A 21,311-nucleotide genomic window follows, 5' to 3' on the forward strand; every position below is an offset into this window, starting at 1 on the left:
AGACATAACAATATGATATTTAGTTTGAATTAGAAAACAGTTCCTCAAATGCTTTATTCAATAAAAAGTCTACAACAATGTTACAGATGGTATAAAATAACAGGTCATGTAATGTATAAATAGATAGCATTAATGGAAACACTAACAAAAACATTATTTTACAAATGTATACATGAATAATCAGTTTTTTATAGATGAAGATCATTAACAGACACTTGTATACTTTGTCATTTTAAGCAGTCAACTGTGTATATTACATAGCTGGCAAACATTTATCTTTCTCTGACATGTATGCATTGATATATTCAAATACTATTTTGATAAATGCCTTCGGATCCATATAATCCTATATAAGCTTAAAAAGACACAAGAACATCCAACATATTGACTGTCATGTTTGAATTGATCTTATTAAACCAGTTCTCAAACAAAAAGTTAAAATGCAGTACACAATTCCAGCCTGTAAATTCTGTAAATAGAGTTCACTAGTATAAAGGCTCTTTTTGCATGCTTAACTTTAATAGAAGGACTATTTCACGTTTTGGTTAATTGACAAAATTGAAAAAAGTTTCAGATTTGCAAATTTTCGTTCAAGTTATGATATTTGTGAGGGAACAGTATAACTGAACATTAACCATGCTCTAAAATATCCAATATAGGTATCTTTTTACGGTTTAGAAACCTGAAAAATTATAAAAGCGTTACAAAACCAAAGCGCTTGAATAATTTGGTGAGTTCTGTAACAGTTGTTTGTGTAATATTACAGGGATTGCTTATATAAAGTATTAAGTTCCATTAACATCATATGAGCTTAAATGGCCGAGTGGTTTAGGTGCCAGACTTTTACTCCAAGGGTCAGAGGTTCAAGCCAAGTTGAGAATTACTTTTTTATTTGTGTATGACCCCAAAGGTGGGCATATAGTGATCGCACTGTCCATCCGTCTGTCTGTCCTTCCGTTACACTTTTGTGTTTAGGTTTCGAAAAATGCTCATAACTTCTATGTCCCTTGAGATAAAACCTTCATATTTGGTTATCATGTGTATATGGACAAGGCCTTTTCATACGCACAAAAATGTTGACCCCTGTGACCTTGACCTTGAACTAAGGGTCAGCGTTTAGGTTTTGAAATCTGCATTTAGGTTTCGAAAAATGCTCATAACTTCTATCAGTGTTTATAGGGGGCATATGTCAGCCTATGGTGACAGCTCTTGTTTTATTTTATTATTGTGTTTTACGGGAGCTCTTTATTAAAATGATTACATTTATCAATATATAAAGCCTTTATTGACAAACCTCAATACATGCCAAAATCTGTGAAAAGGTCCCTTTAAGGTAAATCATCAAGAATTACCATGTCTGTAAAGTAGTTGACAGCAAAAATGAATGCACTTACAATTTTGATCACTTCATTAATTTAAGTATTAAAACTAGAAATCTGGACGATTAATTTTATACACTAGTCTCCAAACGGACAAATACATGTATATGAACACCAGGAAATTGGCTTAGACATATCGTGCATATATGAACAACTTAATGATAAGGACATTCATATTAAATACAAGTGTTTACAAAACATATACTTCAATAAAAAATGTACAGAAGTACAAAGAACAATACAACATCAATAAATACTTAAAATAACATATAAACAAGGGCTGTTTGTAAAACATGCATGCCCCCCATATAGGCTGTCAGTTGTAGTGGCAGCTATTGTGTGAATACGTTTTGTGTCACTGTGACCTTGACCTTTGACCTAGTGACCTGAAAATCAATAGGGGTCATCTGCCAGTCATGATCAATGTTCCTATGAAGTTTCATGATCCTAGGCGTAAGCATTCTTGAGTTATCATCCGGAAACCATTTTACTGTTTTGAGTCACTGTGACCTTGACCTAATGACCTGAAAATCAATAGGGTCATCTGCCACTCATGATCAATGTGTACCTATGAAGTTTCATGATCCTAGGCCTAAGCATTCTTGAGTTATCATCCGGAAACCATTTTACTATTTCCAGTCACTGTGACCTTGACCTTTGACCTAGTGACCTGAAAATCAATAGGGTTCATCTGCCAGTCATGATCAATGTACCTATGAAGTTTCATGATCCTAGGCCTAAGCGTTCTTGAGTTATCATCCGGAAACCATCTGGTGGATGGACCGACCGACGGACCGACCGACATGTGCAAAACAATATACCCCCTCTTCTTCGAAGGGGGGCATAAATATACCGTTCATGCTGTGTCAAGATATGAATTTCTTAGAAAGAACCAAACAGTAAGAATACACAAGTATTGATAACACCAAATCACATATTTTTAAACTAATTCAAATGACATTTTTCTACTGGTTTTTTAAAGATTTCTTTTAATCTTGAGCCCTATTTATGAAAGAATAATAAGAATTATCGTTCTCTTTATCCATAGGATGTTTTTAAATTCAAATAAATTGCAGTCTGAGTTCTGAAATTCCGCCAAATACAATGAGAATTAATTTGACCCTCCCTCTGTGAAAACAGGGTTCAATGGATATGCGTAAATTATCGTCCCAAATTAGCCTGCGCAGTCTATACGCGTAGGTGGTATTTGTTTGTTTAAAGCAAGTGTCTTATTTAAAAAATCAAGTTAAAGCGGAAAGTGCTTCCCTGATAAGCCTGTGCAGACTGCACCTGTTAATCTGGGAAAACACTTGAAAAACATGCATTAAGCCCCATTTTCCCAGAACGAGGCTCAGTTTATGTTCACAGCAGCCATGTTCATACATACGCAACCTGTTCTAGTTTAGTATTTTGAACGTGCAAATAGTAATAAAATATTAATGAATTGTACAAAAATAATTTTCTCTTAATTCCTAGGATTTTTATTCAATTCAAGTAAATTGCAGTTTTCTTAATCTGCAGGATAGTATACAATAAAGATTAATTGCATTCAAGAGTTACATAATTCCGCAGAATCCACTGATTATTAATTCATGTTCACTGCAGCAATGTTCACACATACGCCACCTGTCGGAGGTCAGTATTGGGGCCATGTACAAGGTGGTGTTGGGGCCCACAGGACAGGGATCTGTCTGGGCCCACAGCCCCTTGTGACCCATGAACTCTGCCCGGGTCAGGCCCTTGTCTCAGCTCCGGGTTTGGCCCGTTGGCCTTTGTGTAATCGGTTCTAAAAAAAAAGGAAATTGGTTATTGTATTAAAATGCATTTAAACGGGGGTTATGAAATCAATTTTCTGAATATACCAAGAGCAAGAAAAAGTTGCAAATAGCATTTTCAACAATGGTGTGACATTGTTTGGAAATTCATTGGAAACAGAGGTTATAAAATCAATTTCTGGGTTTTCCATCAGAGCACGAAAAAGTTGCAAAAAGCATTTTCAACAGGTGGGCCGAATGCTGGCGCACCTAAGCTTACTGTACTAGAATTTTGAAAATAATATTATAGGATAGTAAACTAGTGACATAATTTTTGAAACTTGCTAAGAATAGTGGAAATTGATCTGATAAATGTCTCAGACAAATGTGAAAGTCACTGCACATCATTGAAAAACATGGCTACCAGGAAGGAAGGTCAATGTTCCGTATACGATTATATTCAAAACTATTGCAGCTTGTGAGCAACCTGAAGTTTACATTTAATATCTTGTAATCATGGAACTTGCCAAAAACAGTCGTTCTTGTGTTATTTCCATTCAATTCAGAAATGGGTCACTTATGGATAAAAAAGTTGGTCATGAGGTAAAATTGTAAAATTTATATTAATATTTAAGATGCTCTCGAATCCATTTCCTGGGACTAGAACCAGTACTTGGTGTCTTTGAGAGAGATCTAAAGAACGCTTTCATGGTGGGGATCGAACCCATGACCTCCCAGTCATATAAGATTGACATTCAAAGGGAGGAAATCAGTTGAAAGGAGGAGAAATCACACCCCTGATATCCCAGACTCTAGCATACTAACAAGAGAAGCCCTTTATTCGGCCCCACATGCAGTGATGGGTCTGGACCTTTAGCCTTGGTTCTGTTTGCAGAAATGTAGGCGGGCCTTTGTGGTTGCTGGGAGACCACTGGCTGTTTTGGACCTGGTCTGAAAATAGAAAAAACATCTTGCGAGTGATATGCCCGAAACAATCCCAAGGAGAAAATCAGAAATACATAAATTCATTAACATGGCCATAACTCAGGGGTGACTTGATTACTTTTTCTCCTTTCATACATCTTAGGAGCCTTGACTAAACTTGACTGAACTTGACTTAACTTGCCTGAACTTGATAAATCTGGACTGAACAGGACAAAGTTATTCCTATCACTTTACAGACCCCCTCCCTGCCAGCTGGTAGTGTGGGTAGATCATGTAAAATAGTTGTTATTTGATAATGTAAATTAACTTTGTCTTCTACATACACATACAGATAATACAAATAACATAGAGTGAAAATTTTATATAAAATCTTCAGGATCAAAGATTTTGCTCAGAGCTTAAATTTTCATTGTAGCATATATAGATTAGATTGAAATATTCAATAGATATTATTCATGGCTCCTACCACTACTTGACTACTACCAAAATCATACATTTAATAAAGATCGATTGGTCATTGCAGGCTCAGGTACTACTTAAATGTACCCATGGTACTCTTAAGTATACTAAAATATACCAACACATACCCAGCCTATTTACAATGTACCCAAGCTTTATGTCTAATACGATGTCGCTAAACGTGCTATGGAATACGTAACAGAATTATTATCAAACAAAACCTGCCTCAACATCTTTTTTTAGTAAGAGTTTCGATCACATAGAGCTCATTTTACAAAATATTGACATAAATATGACCATAATTAATTTGAACAAAAAAGAGCAGACAATAACCAATTCAGTGTTAGAATTCCCAGGTATGTTTAAGTATATTTACCGTACCTGGGGTACATTTAAGTATACTTAAGAGTACCCAGGGTACATTTAAGTACTACCTGAGCCGACAATAGCCAATCAACCTTTAATAAGCTCATCACACCAACTATTTCAAACACACAAAAATGTAATTAAAACCATGCATTAAATTATACAATAATATTGAGTAAATATACAAAATAATAAGCGGCAAAATATAACCAAAAAAAACTTGATTATGTGCTGCAAAACAAAAATATCAAGCGCTTATCCATCTAGTGCCAAGTTAAATGTCACATGTGTTTGTTTCACAGAACAATCATGCAGTAAAACCTGTTTTCATTGGTCAAGTGCTGGTCATATGACAGTTTCGCTGCCACTAATTGGCCAGTATTTTCCACACAACAATCATGCAGTAAAACCTGTTTTGACTGGTTGAATGCTGGTCATGTGACTGAGTCTCAGCCACTGATTGGCCAGTTTTATTAGTAGAATCTTCCTCTGCCAGTTTAGGTTGTTTACAGCAGTTTACATTATTGCTGATGTGGTTTAGCATGTCTACAGTGGAGTTCAGTATTGACTTGCTCATTCTTGGGGGTAAAAATAAAAACAAAAGGTGATTTATATCTATACAAGCTTATTCATTTAATTGATATCCTCCGCCAATTAAATTGTGTGCATAGATAGGTGTAGAACTAAAAGAAAAGGTTATTTGAAGGGTTGAAAAAGGATAAGATAAGGTGATTTATTTATAAATTATGGGACATATACAAGTTTATTTTAATGTTTCTGTTAGCTTCTTTCCAGAACAGATTTAAATGTTTCAGGACAAAATACTGCAGTAACCAATAAACATACACATATTTTGGAAGTAAAAATTAGGTTTTGTATTTTATTAAATTTAAATTATTTGAAATAAATGAACTTACCACAAGATTTTATTAACAATATTTTAAGCTATTCATAAAGTAATGATTAAATAGTCACGTTTATAAACAATGAGGTAGAGTCATTCTTGGATCATCACAATATGCAACTCTCGATACCAAGCACTTTCTGCATGACTTGCCTTGCTTATGTAAGATGTAAAATATATGTGTCATGCTCTGTGAAAAGGGGGTTTAATGCATGTGCGTAAAAGTTTCATGCAAAATTAGCATAGGCTAATCAGGGACGATACTCTCTACTTTAAAGATTTTTTGTTTAAAGAGTCTCTTCTTAGCAAAAATCCAGTATAGGCGGAAAGTGTCTCCCTGATTAGCCTGTGTGGACTGTACAGGCTAATCTGGGACAACACTTTACACACATGCATTAAACCCCCTTTGCACAGGGCACAGCTCATATATGTCATGAAAACTGCCCTATTATAGTGTGGACTGCACAGGCTAATCTGGGACGTCACTTTACGCACATGCATTAAACCCCCTTTTCACAGCTCATATATGTCATGAAAACTGGCCTATTAACATAGTCTTACTGTGTGGACTGCACAGGCTAATCTGGGACTACACTTTACGCACATGCATTAAACCCCCTTTTCACATAGCACAGCTCATATATGTCATGAAAACTGCCCTATTAAAATAGTCTTACTGTGGACTGCACAGGCTAATCTGGGACGACACTTTACGCACATGCATTAAACCCCCTTTTCACATAGCACAGCTCATATATGTCATGAAAACTGCCCTATTAAAATAGTCTTACTCTGGAGTTTGTTTGTATTTGCTGGAAAACTCCACTTATGAGCGTTATAAACCAAGCAAACCTATTTAAAATCATTTCAAAATCACATATCACATCAACTGTAATTATTTCAATGAAACTATCATCGGTTCGTAAAAGAAGTCAGAGCTTTCTGTATCTATGGATAAGATGGGTTTTGAAAAGTTATTGCAATCAGAATCTATTTTATCAGTAATGATTTTAATAAAATTGAAGTGATTTCAAAGGAATGAATCACAGGGTTGACTAAAAATGAGTCGTGTTCTGAGAAAACTGGACATAATGCAAGTGGGTTAAGTGTCATCTCAGATTAGCCTGTGCAGTCCGCACAGGCTAATCTGAGATGACACTTTCCGCTTTAATGACATTTTTCATTTAAATGAAGTCTCTTCTTAGCAAAAATCCAATTTAGGCTGAAAGTGACGTCCCTGATCAGCCTGTGCAGACTGCACAGTCTAATCTGGGACGACACTTTACGCACATGCATTATACCCAGTTTTCTGAGAACCAACTCAAATGTATACTTAAAACCATGAATACAAAAACAGCTTACTGGGTGACTTGTTTCGCTCGTGTGTGCTGCGTAGTGGGCGAAGATGCTGCAGACACACCAGTGTTCAATCTCGTCTGCTGGGAAGACGAGCTCATAGCTATGTGTGATTTCGACTGCGACCCTGTCGTAGATACTTGAGATTTCGACTGCGAGCCTGTCGTAGCTACGTTAGATTTCGACTGCGAGCCAGTATATTTTCCTTGCGCAGGTTTCTGGATGCTGACCTTAGTTCCCGTGGCGCTAGAGGCGCGAGATGTAAAGTCAGACGCCTTCATGTAGGTTTTCGAACTTGCAGATGATGTTGAAGTACTGCAGTGAAAAAGAACACAGTATTACAGTGAAACAGAACATTTCTGGATTAACTTGCTTATTCAATGTATAGATGCCAGTAACCAGGTACATAATATATTTTTCCTATTCACAAAGAGATATTTTCTAGTTTAAGTCTTGATATTGTTGTTTTATTTCTGTAACAATAACGATGACAAATCAATAACTTATTTGATTCCTATATCAGCGCATTCACATTTAATGCCAATTTATGTCCAGTGACAGGCCAGTTTTTAATATCCATATTCAGGTCTATTTCTGCTGTGTAAAAAAGGCCGTAAAAGGGACCCCATCCCAAATCAAAGGGACCTGATCCCAAACCAAAACTGTAAAAAAAAAAAATTCCCAATTTCCATAAAAAGTGTTTAATGATTATTCGATAAACATCTAACAAACTATATAACTATAATGTATATGATTTTTTTCCAAAATGTCCAGGAAAGGGCCTGATGTGTCAATTTTTGTTGATAAAACAAAATCCCAATTTGTTCCATTTAGCGATAAAAAATTCCAAAATTTGCCATTTCATGGATTTAAAAGAGGTCATAGTGACCTTGACCTTTGACCTAGTGACCCAAAAATTGGTGTGGCATGTAGAACTCATTTAAGTGCATCAACATATGAAGTTTCAAAGTTGTAGGTGGAAGCACTTTGATTGTAGAGTAAAATGTCAAGGTTTTAGCACGACGCCGGCGGACGACACGACAACGACATGACGAGCTGGCTATGACAATACCTCGGGTTTTCTCCGAAAACAGCCGAGCTAATGAAATGAGCACTGAAACTGAACATTTTAAGCAACAAATGCACGTAAAAGAATATTTAAAAAGGTATGTGCAATTAATAACAAATCAAATTATAAAGACCAATAATTTCCATTCTGAAGATTTCACAACGAAAATTTTCGCAATTTCAGAGCTTTTTGCATTACTTTTTCACAATTGACGCAGTATATGTATTTTTCCTAGTCAGGAAGAAAAATTGCTGATTATGTACAAGCAATTTCAACAAAACATAATCATATTCAAATATTTTAACCTTAACAAAGCAACATGGATATGAAGGATCTTCAATGATTGGAGGTAAATCACTTAACACTTTCCTACTTAGAAGCAATGTGAAAATGCATAAAACCTGCGAGTAACTCCCAGTCTGTTTAGGTTTTATGCTGTTTGCTGCTCATCAATATCTAAGGGTTGGAAATTGAGCCTTTAAAACTTCAATCTAGTAAAAAAGGATTTAAATTTAATTAACTTTCTAAGAGACTACAAATGCATAAAAATACGTATTTGAGTTATTCTAAGTGGTTAAGGGTTAAAAGAAGGGAGACAATGAAGTCAAGCGTGTGATTATGCACAAGTTGTCCCTCTATCGCTCAACACTACCTACCCAGGTCTGCTGGGTTCATCATGCATCATGCTGACGGGCTCCAGGCTGGCTGGGCTCAAGGGTGCAGGGCTTGGGCTTGGTGACCTCTGGGTCTGGGAGGTCGTAGGTCGCGATGTGGATGTCACTGGTCTGCTCCTGGAATGCATTTGTAGCTTTGTGGTTAATAGATATTTAGTTTAAAAAAAAGCCTTGTTCTGGAAAAACAGGGCTTAATGCATGTGCCTTAAGTGCCATAACAAGTTAGCCTGTGCAGTCCAGATAATCTAATCAGGGACAACACTTTCTGCCTAAACTTGATTTTCACTACTAAGAACAAACTTGCTTTTAATGAAAAATACAACAAAAGCAAAGAGTATAGTCCCTGATTAGGCTGTGTGGACTGCACAGGCTAATCTGGGATGAAATTTCATGCAAATGCATTTTTTCACAGAGCGTGGACAAAGTTTGAATAATTGGGATCTAGATTTATTATCAATTGAACGTATCGACAATTGCTCCACATGTTTCATTCAAATTTTGAGTGCTGATTATTTAATGACCTGGTTGAAAAGTTAGATACATAAGTTATTATGTGGTTGATGTGTTACTATGGATATTGTGTCATCCTTGAACCTAACAGAGTCTCACTCTGACAAAAAAGGGGGCTTAATTCATGTGCGTCTTGTGCTGAGAAAACTGGGCTTAATTCATGTGCGTAAAGTGTCATCCCAGATTAGCCTGTGCAGTCCGCATAGGCTTATCTGGGACGACACTTTCCGCTTTAATGGTATTTTTAGTTTCAAGGAAGTCCCTCTTTACCGAAAATCAAGTTTAGATGGAAAGTGTTGTGCGGACTGCACAGGCTAATCTGGGACGACACTTTACGCACATGTATTATGCCCAGTTTTATCAGAACAAGACACAATTTATGTGGCGACACCTTCCACTTTTAAGGACATTTCTATTAAACCCTTTCCCACTCAGAAGCAAAGTGAAAATGGCTGTTTGCAAACAGCATAAGATACTGATGAGCAGCAAACAGCATAAAACCTGAAAAGGCTGTGAGTAACTTGCAGGCTGTTCTGGTTTTATGCTGGTTGCACACAGACATTTTCACTTTGCTTCAGAGTGGTTTAGAAAACAAACTAACATGTCATCTTTCATTAGTTCCAGGACGTTCTTGGCGCGTGTCTCGTCCCACTTGCAGACCTCGCAGGCCATCTCTATCACCGACTTCTCCAGGTCCTTGTACAGGGACTGAAGCTTGGACACCACTGAAACAGAATTGAGCCGTGCTCTGTGAAAAAGGGGTTTAATTCATGTGCGGAAAGTGTCATCGCAGATTAGCCTGTGCAGTCCGCACAGGCTAATCAGGGTTGACACTTTCCACCTTAACTTAATTTTTGGTAAGAGACTTTCTTTAAACAGAAAATACCATTAAAGCGGAAAGTGCTGTCCCTGATTAGCCTGTGTGGTGAGCACAGGCTAATCAGGGACAACACTTTCCGCATAAACAAGATTTTTGCTAAGAGACTTTCTTCAAACAGAAAAAATCATTAAAGCGGAAAGTGTCGTCCCTTATTAGCCTGTGCTGACTGCACAGACAATTTGGGATGACACTTTACGCACATGCATTTAACCTCCTTCTCACAGAATAAGGCCCAATTAAACATCAGATAAATGAGCTACACTCTTGGAAAACAGGGCTTAATGCACGCACATAAAGTGTCGACCCAGATTATCCTGTGTAGTCTACACAGGCTTATCAGGGACGACGCTTTCTGTCTAGACTGGATTTTTATCTACAAGAGACTTCCTTTAAACCAAAAATTCTGTAAAAGCGCAAAGTGACATCCAAAATTAGCCTGTCCTGGGAAAACGGGGCTTAATGGATGTGCAAGTTATGCAGCCACAAGTGAAACAGAATTAGTTTAGTTTAAACCAATTTATTTTAGCACCATTGCATTGAAAGCTTAGGGCTTATTGAAACACTCTCAAGTTGATTCCTGGGTAGAACCAGTACTTGTTGTCTTGGGGGAGATCTAAAGAATAAATAACTTCCCCACAAAATGGATAGAACCTGTGACCTCCTGGTCACTATGTGGAAACCCTATCCACTACGCCATGGGGATCTCAATCAACAAATTACCCAGTGAAGTCATTTTGCCTATGTCTCATATGACTGACTCAAGCCTGCCAGCTAGGTCGCCATGGTGTATTTGAAATGGTGTCTCCATATCAACCAGGAGGTCATGTGTTCAACGCCCACTGTGGGAACATTCGTATGATCTCAAACAAAGACACCATGTACTGATTCTATGCAGGAAACAGACTCTTGAGCATTTCAATAAGCAATAAGCTTTCAATGCAATCAAGCCTAAATAACTAGGTTTAAATTAAGCCTGACAGCTAGAAAATTTGGTCAAGATCTGCATGATTAAGTTAAGGTGGGAGTGACATTACACATAATCTCATCGCAGATTGTACTACAAGAACACAAAAACATCCACCAACTCTTTGTAAATTGAAGTTCTCTGTAGATTTCATGAAATATCATGATGACAATCTCTATGAATGATAATGCCAAAATTACAACTGATAATTCAAGGGCCACAACTCAACAATTTCCAAGATGATAATGCTGATTATCAAACTTGACCTTAACATTATGTGTGGTTATTATCGGATGTAAACTGTTAACTTAGCAAGAAGAATTACTGTGATAATTAGTAAACTAAAACAACAGTGAGTAAAACCAGTTCTCCAGAAGTTCACATACACTGGGATTTCTGGCCAATAGACAATTCTGGCTCAGCAGGGGGCGCTACTTTAGCTGGAGATTCCTGTTTCTTTGGAGTGGTCTCCCTTTGGGCAGGTTTCATAGGGACTTTTCCCTTAGCAGGGCTTGTGCTCCTTTCCCCCTTGGCGGACGGGTTGCGGTGGGTCTCAGGGAACTTTGGTTTGTAGCCCATGCGATCCAGAACCTGCCTCATGGTTCTCTCATCTCCCTCACAACTGGAACAAACAACGCAACAGTGTTTTTTAATTATTCAAAATCGGGTCCGGTATTCAGCTCATTCTCAATGGAAACAAGAGATGTGTTTGTCAGAAACACAATGCCCCCTAATGCACCGCTTTTTTACCTTTGACCTTGAAGAATGACCTTGACCTTTCACCACTCAAAATGTGCAGCTCCATGAGATACACATGCATGCCAAATATCAAGTTGCTATGTTCAATACTTCAAAAATTATAGCAAAACTTTACTATATTAAATTTTTTAATTTTCGACCTTTGACCTTGAAGGATGACCTTGACCTTTCACCACTCAAAATGTGCAGCTCCATGAGATACGCATGCATGCCAAATATCAAGTTGCTATGTTCAATATTTCAAAAGTTATTGCAAAACTTTACCATATTAAATTTTTAAAAAATTTGACCTTGAAGGATGACCTTGACCTTTCACCACTCAAAATGTGCAGCTCCATGAGATACGCATGCATGCCAAATATCAAGTTGCTATGTTCAATATTTCAAAAGTTATTGCAAAACTTTCATATATTAAATTTTTAAAAAATTTGACCTTTGACCTTGAAGGATGGCCTTGACCTTGACTTTTCACCACTCAAAATGTGCAGCTCCATGAGATACACATGCATGCCAAATATCAAGTTGCTATGATCAATATTTCAAAAGTTATTGCAAAACTTTACTGTAAGGTTAAAGTTTTGGGACAGAATGACAGACAGAAAGACAGGCCAAAAACAATATACCCCCGATCATTCGATCCGGGGGCATAAAAAGTATATATTTTGCCAAAATGGAACCTAAAAAGGTTCAAAATTAGTAAATATCGACCCTTTTGTGCAAAAAGGTACAATGTGCCTTCTTATTTCGATGTCACATGGTACTGTTTTGATCGAGGGAGCCAATTATAATACTGAAAACACTGGTATTCTCAATTTTTAAGCATTTTCAAGCAAAGCAACAACAAGATTAATTACCCAATTTTAGTCAAAACGCTGCAAATTTTCAAAATTCATAGGGACCCAGTCCCATTCACAAAACAGTGAAAAACACACTGCGCAACATGTGTCTGGTACCACAAACATACTTAAGTCAATATTCTTTCTTATCATTGAATTTGTTCTCATTTTTAGCTCCGCGTTTTTGGAGAAAACCCGAGGTATGGTCATAGCCAGCTCGTCGTCCGCCGTCCGCCATCCGCGTCGTGCTAAAACCTTAACATTTTGTTAAGGTTTTGAACAATGGCTCTAAAATCAAATTGCTTCCACCTACAACTTTGAAACGTCATATGTAGATGCACCTGGATGAGTTCTACACGTCACACCCATTTTTGGGTCACTAGGTCAAAGGTCAAGGTCACTGTGACCTTTACACAAACAAAACCCTGACAAGTTTTCTTTTATTCAAAACTTCACCTGTAGCCGAGCGTGGCACCCATTATGCGGTGCTCTTGTTTGAGATTATATTGTGGACTATCATGCTGAAATTCCTGTTCTCATATGTTGTTTTGAGTTTTGAGTCTGACTTAACCCTGAATTTGAGCAAGAATATAAGCATATTCCTAAAGCTGAGATTTGAGATTGTTTGTGAGTTAAGTGACCTACATTCTCAGTGCTCAGCTCAGTGGCAACTCAAGTCTCATTGACCTACATTCTCAGTGCTCAGCTCAGTGGAAACTCAAGTCTCATTGACCTACATTCTCAGTGCTCAGCTCAGTGGGAACTCAAGTCTCATTGACCTACATTCTCAGTGCTCAGCTCAGTGGGAACTCAAGTCTCATTGACCTACATTATTAGTGCTCAGCTCAGTGGGAACTCAAGTCTCATTGACCTACATTCTCAGTGCTCAGCTCAGTGGCAACTCAAGTCTTATTGACCTACATTCTCAGTGATAAGCTCAGTGGCAACTCAAGTCTTATTGACTTACATTCGCAGTGCTCAGCTCAGTGGCAACTCAAGTCTCATTGACCTACATTCTCAGTGCTCAGCTCAGTGGCAACTCAAGCCTCATTGACCTACATTTTCAGTGCTCAGCTCAGTGGAAACTTAAGTCTTATTGACCTACATTCTTAGTGCTCAGCTCAATGGCAACTCAAGTCTTATTGACTTACATTCGCAGTGCTCAGCTCAGTGGCAACTCAAGTCTTATTGACCTACATTCTCAGTGCTCAGCTCAGTGGCAACTCAAGTCTTATTGACTTACATTCGCAGTGCTCAGCTCAATGGCAACTCAAGTCTTATTGACTAACATTCGCAGTGCTCAGCTCAGTGGCAACTCAAGTCTCATTGACCTACATTCTCAGTGCTCAGCTCAGTGGAAACTTAAGTCTTATTGACCTACATTCTTAGTGCTCAGCTCAATGGCAACTCAAGTCTTATTGACTTACATTCGCAGTGCTCAGCTCAATGGCAACTCAAGTCTTATTGACTTACATTCGCAGTGCTCAGCTCAATGGCAACTCAAGTCTCATTGACTTACATTCTCAGTGCTCAGCTCAGTGGCAACTCAAGTCTCATTGACCTACATTCTTAGTGCTCAGCTCAGTGGGAACTCAAGTCTCATTGACCTACATTCGCAGTGCTCAGCTCAGTGGGAACTCAAGTCTTATTGACCTACATTCTCAGTGCTCAGCTCAGTGGAAACTCAAGTCTTATTGACCTACATTCTCAGTGCTCAGCTCAGTGGCAACTCAAGTCTTATTGACTTACATTCGCAGTGCTCAGCTCAGTGGCAACTCAAGTCTTATTGACTTACATTCGCAGTGCTCAGCTCAGTGGCAACTCAAGTCTTATTGACATACATTCTTAGTGCTCAGCTCAGTGGCAACTCAAGTCTCATTGACCTACATTCTCAGTGCTCAGCTCAGTGGGAACTCAAGTCTCATTGACCTACATTCTCAGTGCTCAGCTCAGTGGGAACTCAAGTCTCATTGACCTACATTCTCAGTGCTCAGCTCAGTGGGAACTGAAGTCTTATTGACCTACATTCTCAGTGCTCAGCTCAGTGGGAACTCAAGTCTCATTGACCTACATTCTCAGTGCTCAGCTCAGTGGCAACTCAAGTCTTATTGACTTACATTCGCAGTGCTCAGCTCAGTGGCAACTCAAGTCTCATTGACCTACATTCTCAGTGCTCAGCTCAGTGGCAACTCAAGTCTCATTGACCTACATTCTCAGTGCTCAGCTCAGTGGTAACTCAAGTCTTATTGACTTACATTCGCAGTGCTCAGCTCAGTGGAAACTCAAGTCTCGTTGACTTACATTCTCAGTGCTCAGCTCAGTGGGAACTCAAGTCTCATTGACCTCCATTCTCAGTGCTCAGCTCAGTGGGAACTCAATACGAATCTAAGTGGTACAGGGTTAATGAAACTTGGAAAGAACATTTGTCCAACTTACGATTTAAAGACAGAATCAATCACTTCCTTGTCAGTGTCAGGATACATTGCACGGACACGTTCCAGGATATCTACCCGCCTGGGTTCCGGATGACTGACGGCCTCCGCCCGCTTGTATCCCATCTCGTGTAGGGCGTTAGAAACCCTCACAGTGTTGTTATGGTGCCTGGAAAATAACCCCCATCATGCTGTTAAACTTTTCCACTCAGATTGTAATTTTGACTAGTTTGGGGTCCCTTAGAAAATTCAATCAAATTGAACACTTCTTAATAGATTCAAGTTTTTAAAGCTTCATCTCCAACCCTAAGACACTTATGAGCAGCAAACAGCATGAAACCTGAACACCCTGAGAGAAGGCTGTTGTGGTTTTATGCTGGTTTTATGCTGGTTGCATAAAGCCATCTTTTTCTTTTCTTCTCAGTGGGAAAAGTTAAAGGTGCAAAAATAAGAATCACAATAATGTTATCTTGACTTATAAAATACTCAAGTGTTATCACAGGACCACAAATGGGTCCATTTTATTATGGTACCTTTAAAATATTATGTCAATTATTTTTAGTCAGAAATAACAATAACTACAACGAAAGCGATTGGAAATGAAGTCCATAATTATTAGAACAAGTGAGGCAATATCATACAGAGAAAACCAACCTGGTTATTGGGTGCGCTTCTCCACCTATATATACTTGTAACACTGGTAGTTAGTCTGGATCATAACTTGGATTTTTAAGTTTTAACCCTTTGACTTGGATCCGCGACCTTAACCTTCAACGTTTTGGAGTGGGTTTTGTGCAAGACACTATGTCAAACAATGCAAGTTTTTGTGTAATGCGTCCATGCTTGACACAGTATCTCTCAATGTAAAATGTTTCCAGTTAATATCTTATTTGTGACATTCACATTCGACCTTTAAATGTGACCATGGGCCTAGAAAATTGGTTCTTGCCGTTGTGCATGATGATTGTCATTTAAGCAAATTTGTTTGATATGGAAAAAGTGTTAGGAATGGAATGATTATAATAGACATTTGACCTTTAACTATGACCTTGGGCCCAGGGACTAGGCTTTTGCAGTTGTCGCATAACCATTGTGACTAAACTTGTTTGAAACAGAAAAAGCTCATTAAAGATCTATGACCTTGACCTTAAGGTCATAGGGTAGTTTAACATCCCATCTAATCACGCTTATTTCTGACTGTTAGGAAATCAGTACATGCAGGACAAAGTTAACATCGCAAAATACTGAGGAAATAGACTTTGAGCATCTCAATAAGCATTTGGCATTTGATTCAATGGAGCTAAAATAAGTGAGCCTTGTTCTGAGAAAACTGGGCTTAATGCATGTGCGTAAAGTGTCGTCCCAGATTAGCCTGTGCAGTCTGCACAGGCTAATCAGGGACCACACTTTCCGCCTTAACTTGATTTTCGGTAAGGAGGGACTTTCTTGAAACTAAAAATACCATAAAAGCGGAAAGTGTCGTCCCTGATTAGCCTGTGCAGACTGCACAGGCTAATCTGGGACGACACTTTACGCGCATGCATTAAGCCCAGTTTTCTCAGAATGGGACTCAAATACTAGGTTTAAAACCAAACTTGCGCCGTACGATTTGAGGAGTTGCTGTATCACATCCTCCGGTGCTGATGGGAACGATTGCCTGAGCTGATGAAGCTTCATAAGGTCCACTTTTTCCTCCTGCTGGAAACAAAACCAGAGCTTTGTCAATTGTACGAACCTTCAGCAGGCTTTTGGGGGTAAAATTTTAGGCCAAACATTGGCTTGATTTTCAATCTTAAAAACAGCGGAGTGATTTAAGGGCCACCTCAGGGGAGAAGAATGCCCTACCCCCTTACACAGTTATACAAGTTAAACCTTAGTAATTTTAATATTGAAAACACTTCTTATCTCAATTTTAAAGTATTTTTAAGTCAAAAAACAAACATCATTCATTTCCCAATTTTAATCAAAATGACCCGATTTTGATCCAAACAAATTGGACCAGGCCCCATACCTAAAATGGTGTAAAAAACAACAACACTGCCCTTGGTCAGTGACCGTAAGTTATTAACCCAAATGGAAGTGTTAAGATTCAAACAAAAGTCAGATTCTGGAATACTAGTTTCAGAAATTATAAATACATCAATAAAAAAGATGTATAACAAAGAAAACAATTATTTGTAATGTTTATAATTATGTATTATGATAAAATATCATTTGTTCTAATGATTTTACAGATTTCCCCCACAATCCCTTTTGACCGTAAAAATTCATTTTTTGAAACGGTATGCCTGATTCCTTTATAATGTGAAATAATGGCCAAGTAATATTTAATCAATACCTCCATACAAGTAATACATGTGCAACACATACAAACACATTGGGATTCATTTAGATCCATAAAGAAAATTGTTTTTCACTATTTGTGTTGCTTTAAACAATTCATACAGAAAACACTTACATGATATACATGTACCATCCTTGATGAAGTATTATTATTAACCCAAACCACTGCATCTAACTCATATAAACTGAATTTCAAAATAGAAACAAGATGTGTTTGTGAAACACTATATCCGCTCATATATTTGACCTTGAAGGATTACCTTGACCTTTCACCACTCAAAATGTGCAACTCCATGAGGTACACAATTATGCCAAATATGAAGTTGCTATCTTCAATATTGCATAAGTTATGGCAAATATGAAGTTGCTTGAATATTGCAAAAGTTATCGCAAATGTTAAAGTTTAACGCAAACAAACCAACAAACAGACAGAGTAAAAACAATATGTCCCCCAGTTTCTGGAGGACATAAAAAAATAGACAATCCCTTTTTATCATGTGCAATTTTTTTTTCAAACTGTGACACATTCAAGGAGATGATGCAGCAAGAATCAAAGCTATTTTACAATTCTTAAATTTCTAAACACATGATGAAAAAAGGAAAACTGCCCTACTTCCTGGCAGCCATGTTTTTCAAGTGGTCAAAATAAATATATATAAGGGGGGTCACCTAAAGTACATATCTATATTACATTTAACTTTGATAAAATAATGTTGGCTCTAGCTCTTCGAAGATTTGTAAGTTTTTCAAACAAACATACATAAATCAGTGGGAAAATTGTCCCAAACCTTGGCATCAGTGATTTTTACATGAATCAAAATTATTTTAAGAAATTGTCTGCAGAGTGGAGTATCCAAAAATGGCATTTATTTCCTGTATAACTGTTATAGTTTTAATGCAGTTTATTTAATAAACGCACATAATATAAGCCGTGTTCTGAGAAAACGGGGCTTAATGCATGTGCGTAAAGTGTCATCCCAGATTAACCGGTGCAGTCTGCACAGGCTAAACAGGGACAACACTTTTCCGCTTTTATGATATTTTTTTGTTTGAAGTAAGTCTCTTCTACACGAAATTCCAGTTTAAGCGGAAAGTATCATCCCAGATTAGCCTGTGGGGATTGCACAGGCTTATCTGGGACGACACTTTACGCACATGCATTATGCCCAGTTTTTTCAGAACGCAGCTTATATGATTAGCGAACTTAACTCAGGATGCACTCAACATACTGTGAATTCCATGAAATTGAACTCTATAATAGTATTGTACAACCAGCATCAACAAAAGAAGAAGCAAAATAACTTTATTGTCACATATACAAAATGAAAGATCATACAGTTCACTTACAATGCATAACAAAAACATGCATGACATAATTTTTATGAGTCCTGTCATGGTAAAATGGGCCTTATGTCAATTGCGGCCAGTGTAGATCCAAACCAGACTGCGCATGCGCCAAGTTTGGACAAGAGCTACTCCGTTCACTAATAAGACCAGTAGACCTTGCAGAACTGTACAGCGGACATTTGCGCAGTCTGGTCAGGATTTCAATCGACCATATAGCATAAGATCCATTTTCGCATGATGTGGTTCATTTGGTAATATAGAAACAAAGGCATAAGAAAAGCAGAATGTTTATAAGCACAAGTAAAGTAGCAGATTTGCAACAAAATTTTTTAACATTTTCACATTTCCAAAGTAATTGAACACTTTCAATATGGTTTTTAAATGGCACCAATCTTGGTAGTTTTTTTCCCCAAATGGGAACGTGCCGTTTCTGGTACTTTATACAGAAGGAAAAGAATTGCTGTATGTTTTCTTTGTTCTGAGTCTATCCTTTATTCTTAAATCTAAGAATGGTTTGGTGAATACCAAATTTGTTTAACAAAACAACATTTTCATGCTCAGCCCCATATATGTATTTTTCCATAGAAAGTTTATTCATATTATTTTGTAAAGTCATACAGGAACAAATGACACAAAATAACAAAAATATTTGAAATGAATGCTGGCATACATGCAAACATTGAACAGAATATTATACATTCCAATGCATGTTTCTACCATTATGTATGTTAAAATACGTAAATATTAAATCATTACCTCATGCAAATATATAATAAAACATGAAAGTTCCAAATGCTACCATGAATTGTTTGTATCAGTTAATTTAAATATATAATAGATAAATCTTCTGTTGATTGCCTTTTTGTAGAAAGAACAAGGAGAAAATACAGTCTGAACCAGAATCCCTCGGTGAGTAGCGCGGGTACCAACCACTGTGTTAACAAGGCAACAAATTATTTCACAAGAGTACTCTTGCAACAATTTTTTTTTTCGAGAGATTTCAAGTTTAACTGATGTTAAACATTATCTCATTTAAAGCATTCACACTTATACATAAACATGCCAAATGTGCATGCAACATACAACAAATGTGCATACACCTTCTCAAATACTACTGACTTCTCATGACTACAATTTGTTGGTCCCTTGAAAAACAAGAATGACCAATGGAACTAAAAATTTCCCAATTAAAAAAAATCCCAATTTTCAAAAACAAAGTCCCAACTATTTTTTTTAGAAAGAAATGTGCTTATAATGATAATTCTATCTCAAGTTTGTTTTAATTACATCTAACTAACTATAACCTTTTTTTATTATTTTGTTCTTCTTATTTTGATTATAATAGACATGCTTCTGAGTGGGAAAGGGTTAACCCATTTATGCCTAGCGTCTAAAAAAAAGGCCTTGGCAAACAGCGTAGACCCAGATGAGATGCTGCATCAGGGTCAGCGCTGTTTGCTTAAAGGAATTTCTGTAAGAAGTATTCTAAATATAGAAATAAATATACTAGACATCCCTTATCTTGAAAATAAATTGATCCAATTTAGAAATATGGGAGAGTCCACTAGGCATAAATGGGTTAAGCAGGTATGGGTGTATAAGTATAACAATCATCACAATCTACTACAACCATCCAGACAGTTTGTACCGGAGCCTTCTTGTCAGGAAGCACATTGTCCGCTTTTGTCACCCGCTTGTATCCTTTATCAAACAATTTGTTCTTGACTCTCGCTGTTATGTTGTTATTGCTGAAATACCAAAATATGTCCTGTTTATGAAATGCAAGAAGTGCAAGCAAAAATAAGTTACCTTAAATTCAGTTTAATTCAAAGGTCTGAGTGAATGATGAAGTGTGAAGAAATTCATCTCCTCCTTCTTCTAAGCTTTTTTGAAAATTATAGGGGTTACAAGAAAGGTTTTACTTAAAATTTCCATATGGTTAACTTGGATTTCTGTCTATATGAACATTTACTCTTGTAAGTGAGTATTCTCATTGAAATCTTTCATTTTTAACCCTTTCCTTCTCAGAGGCAGACTGAAAATTGCTAGGTGCAAACAGCATAAAACCAGAACAGCCTGCCAATAACTCGCAGTCTGTTCAGGTATTATGCTGTTTGCTGCTCATCAGTATCTAAGGCTTGGAAATGAAACATTTAAAAATTTAATCTAGTAGGAAAGGTCTTCATTAAAATGTAACTTTCTAAGGAACTACAAACACCTCAAAATACGTATCTTAGTGGTGAGGGATTAACAGTTGACACAAGTGAAAATTCTTACCGTAAAAACGCAGTCATAAGTCAAGATTTTTTACCTACAAAATTTGATTAAAATTAC

At 37.3% G+C, this 21,311-nt stretch overlaps 1 protein-coding gene across 35 annotated transcripts in view; it reads right to left on the reverse strand.

The window, feature by feature from the left end:
* Positions 1-35: 35 nt before the first annotated feature.
* LOC127837398 (proteoglycan 4-like) overlaps positions 36-21,311 on the reverse strand; it is a 109,256-nt gene continuing 87,980 nt past the window's right edge. For 12 of the 35 annotated variants that reach the window (XM_052364441.1, XM_052364435.1, XM_052364409.1 and 9 more), the window contains exons 9-14: positions 11,647-11,882; positions 10,018-10,141; positions 8,889-9,023; positions 7,170-7,478; positions 3,959-4,084; positions 36-3,165 (exon numbers count right to left, since the gene is read on the reverse strand). In XM_052364441.1, coding sequence (XP_052220401.1) covers positions 2,991-3,165; positions 3,959-4,084; positions 7,170-7,478; positions 8,889-9,023; positions 10,018-10,141; positions 11,647-11,882 — 1,105 coding nt within the window. In that variant the 3' untranslated portion in view covers positions 36-2,990. Of the gene's footprint in view, positions 3,166-3,958; positions 4,085-7,169; positions 7,479-8,888; positions 9,024-10,017; positions 10,142-11,646; positions 11,883-15,291; positions 15,457-21,311 lie in introns of all 35 variants that reach the window. The other 23 variants (XM_052364445.1, XM_052364428.1, XM_052364438.1 and 20 more) reach the window with 7 other exon arrangements.

This window comes from Dreissena polymorpha, chromosome 7 (assembly GCF_020536995.1).
Source record: "Dreissena polymorpha isolate Duluth1 chromosome 7, UMN_Dpol_1.0, whole genome shotgun sequence".
NCBI lineage: Eukaryota > Metazoa > Mollusca > Bivalvia > Myida > Dreissenidae > Dreissena > Dreissena polymorpha.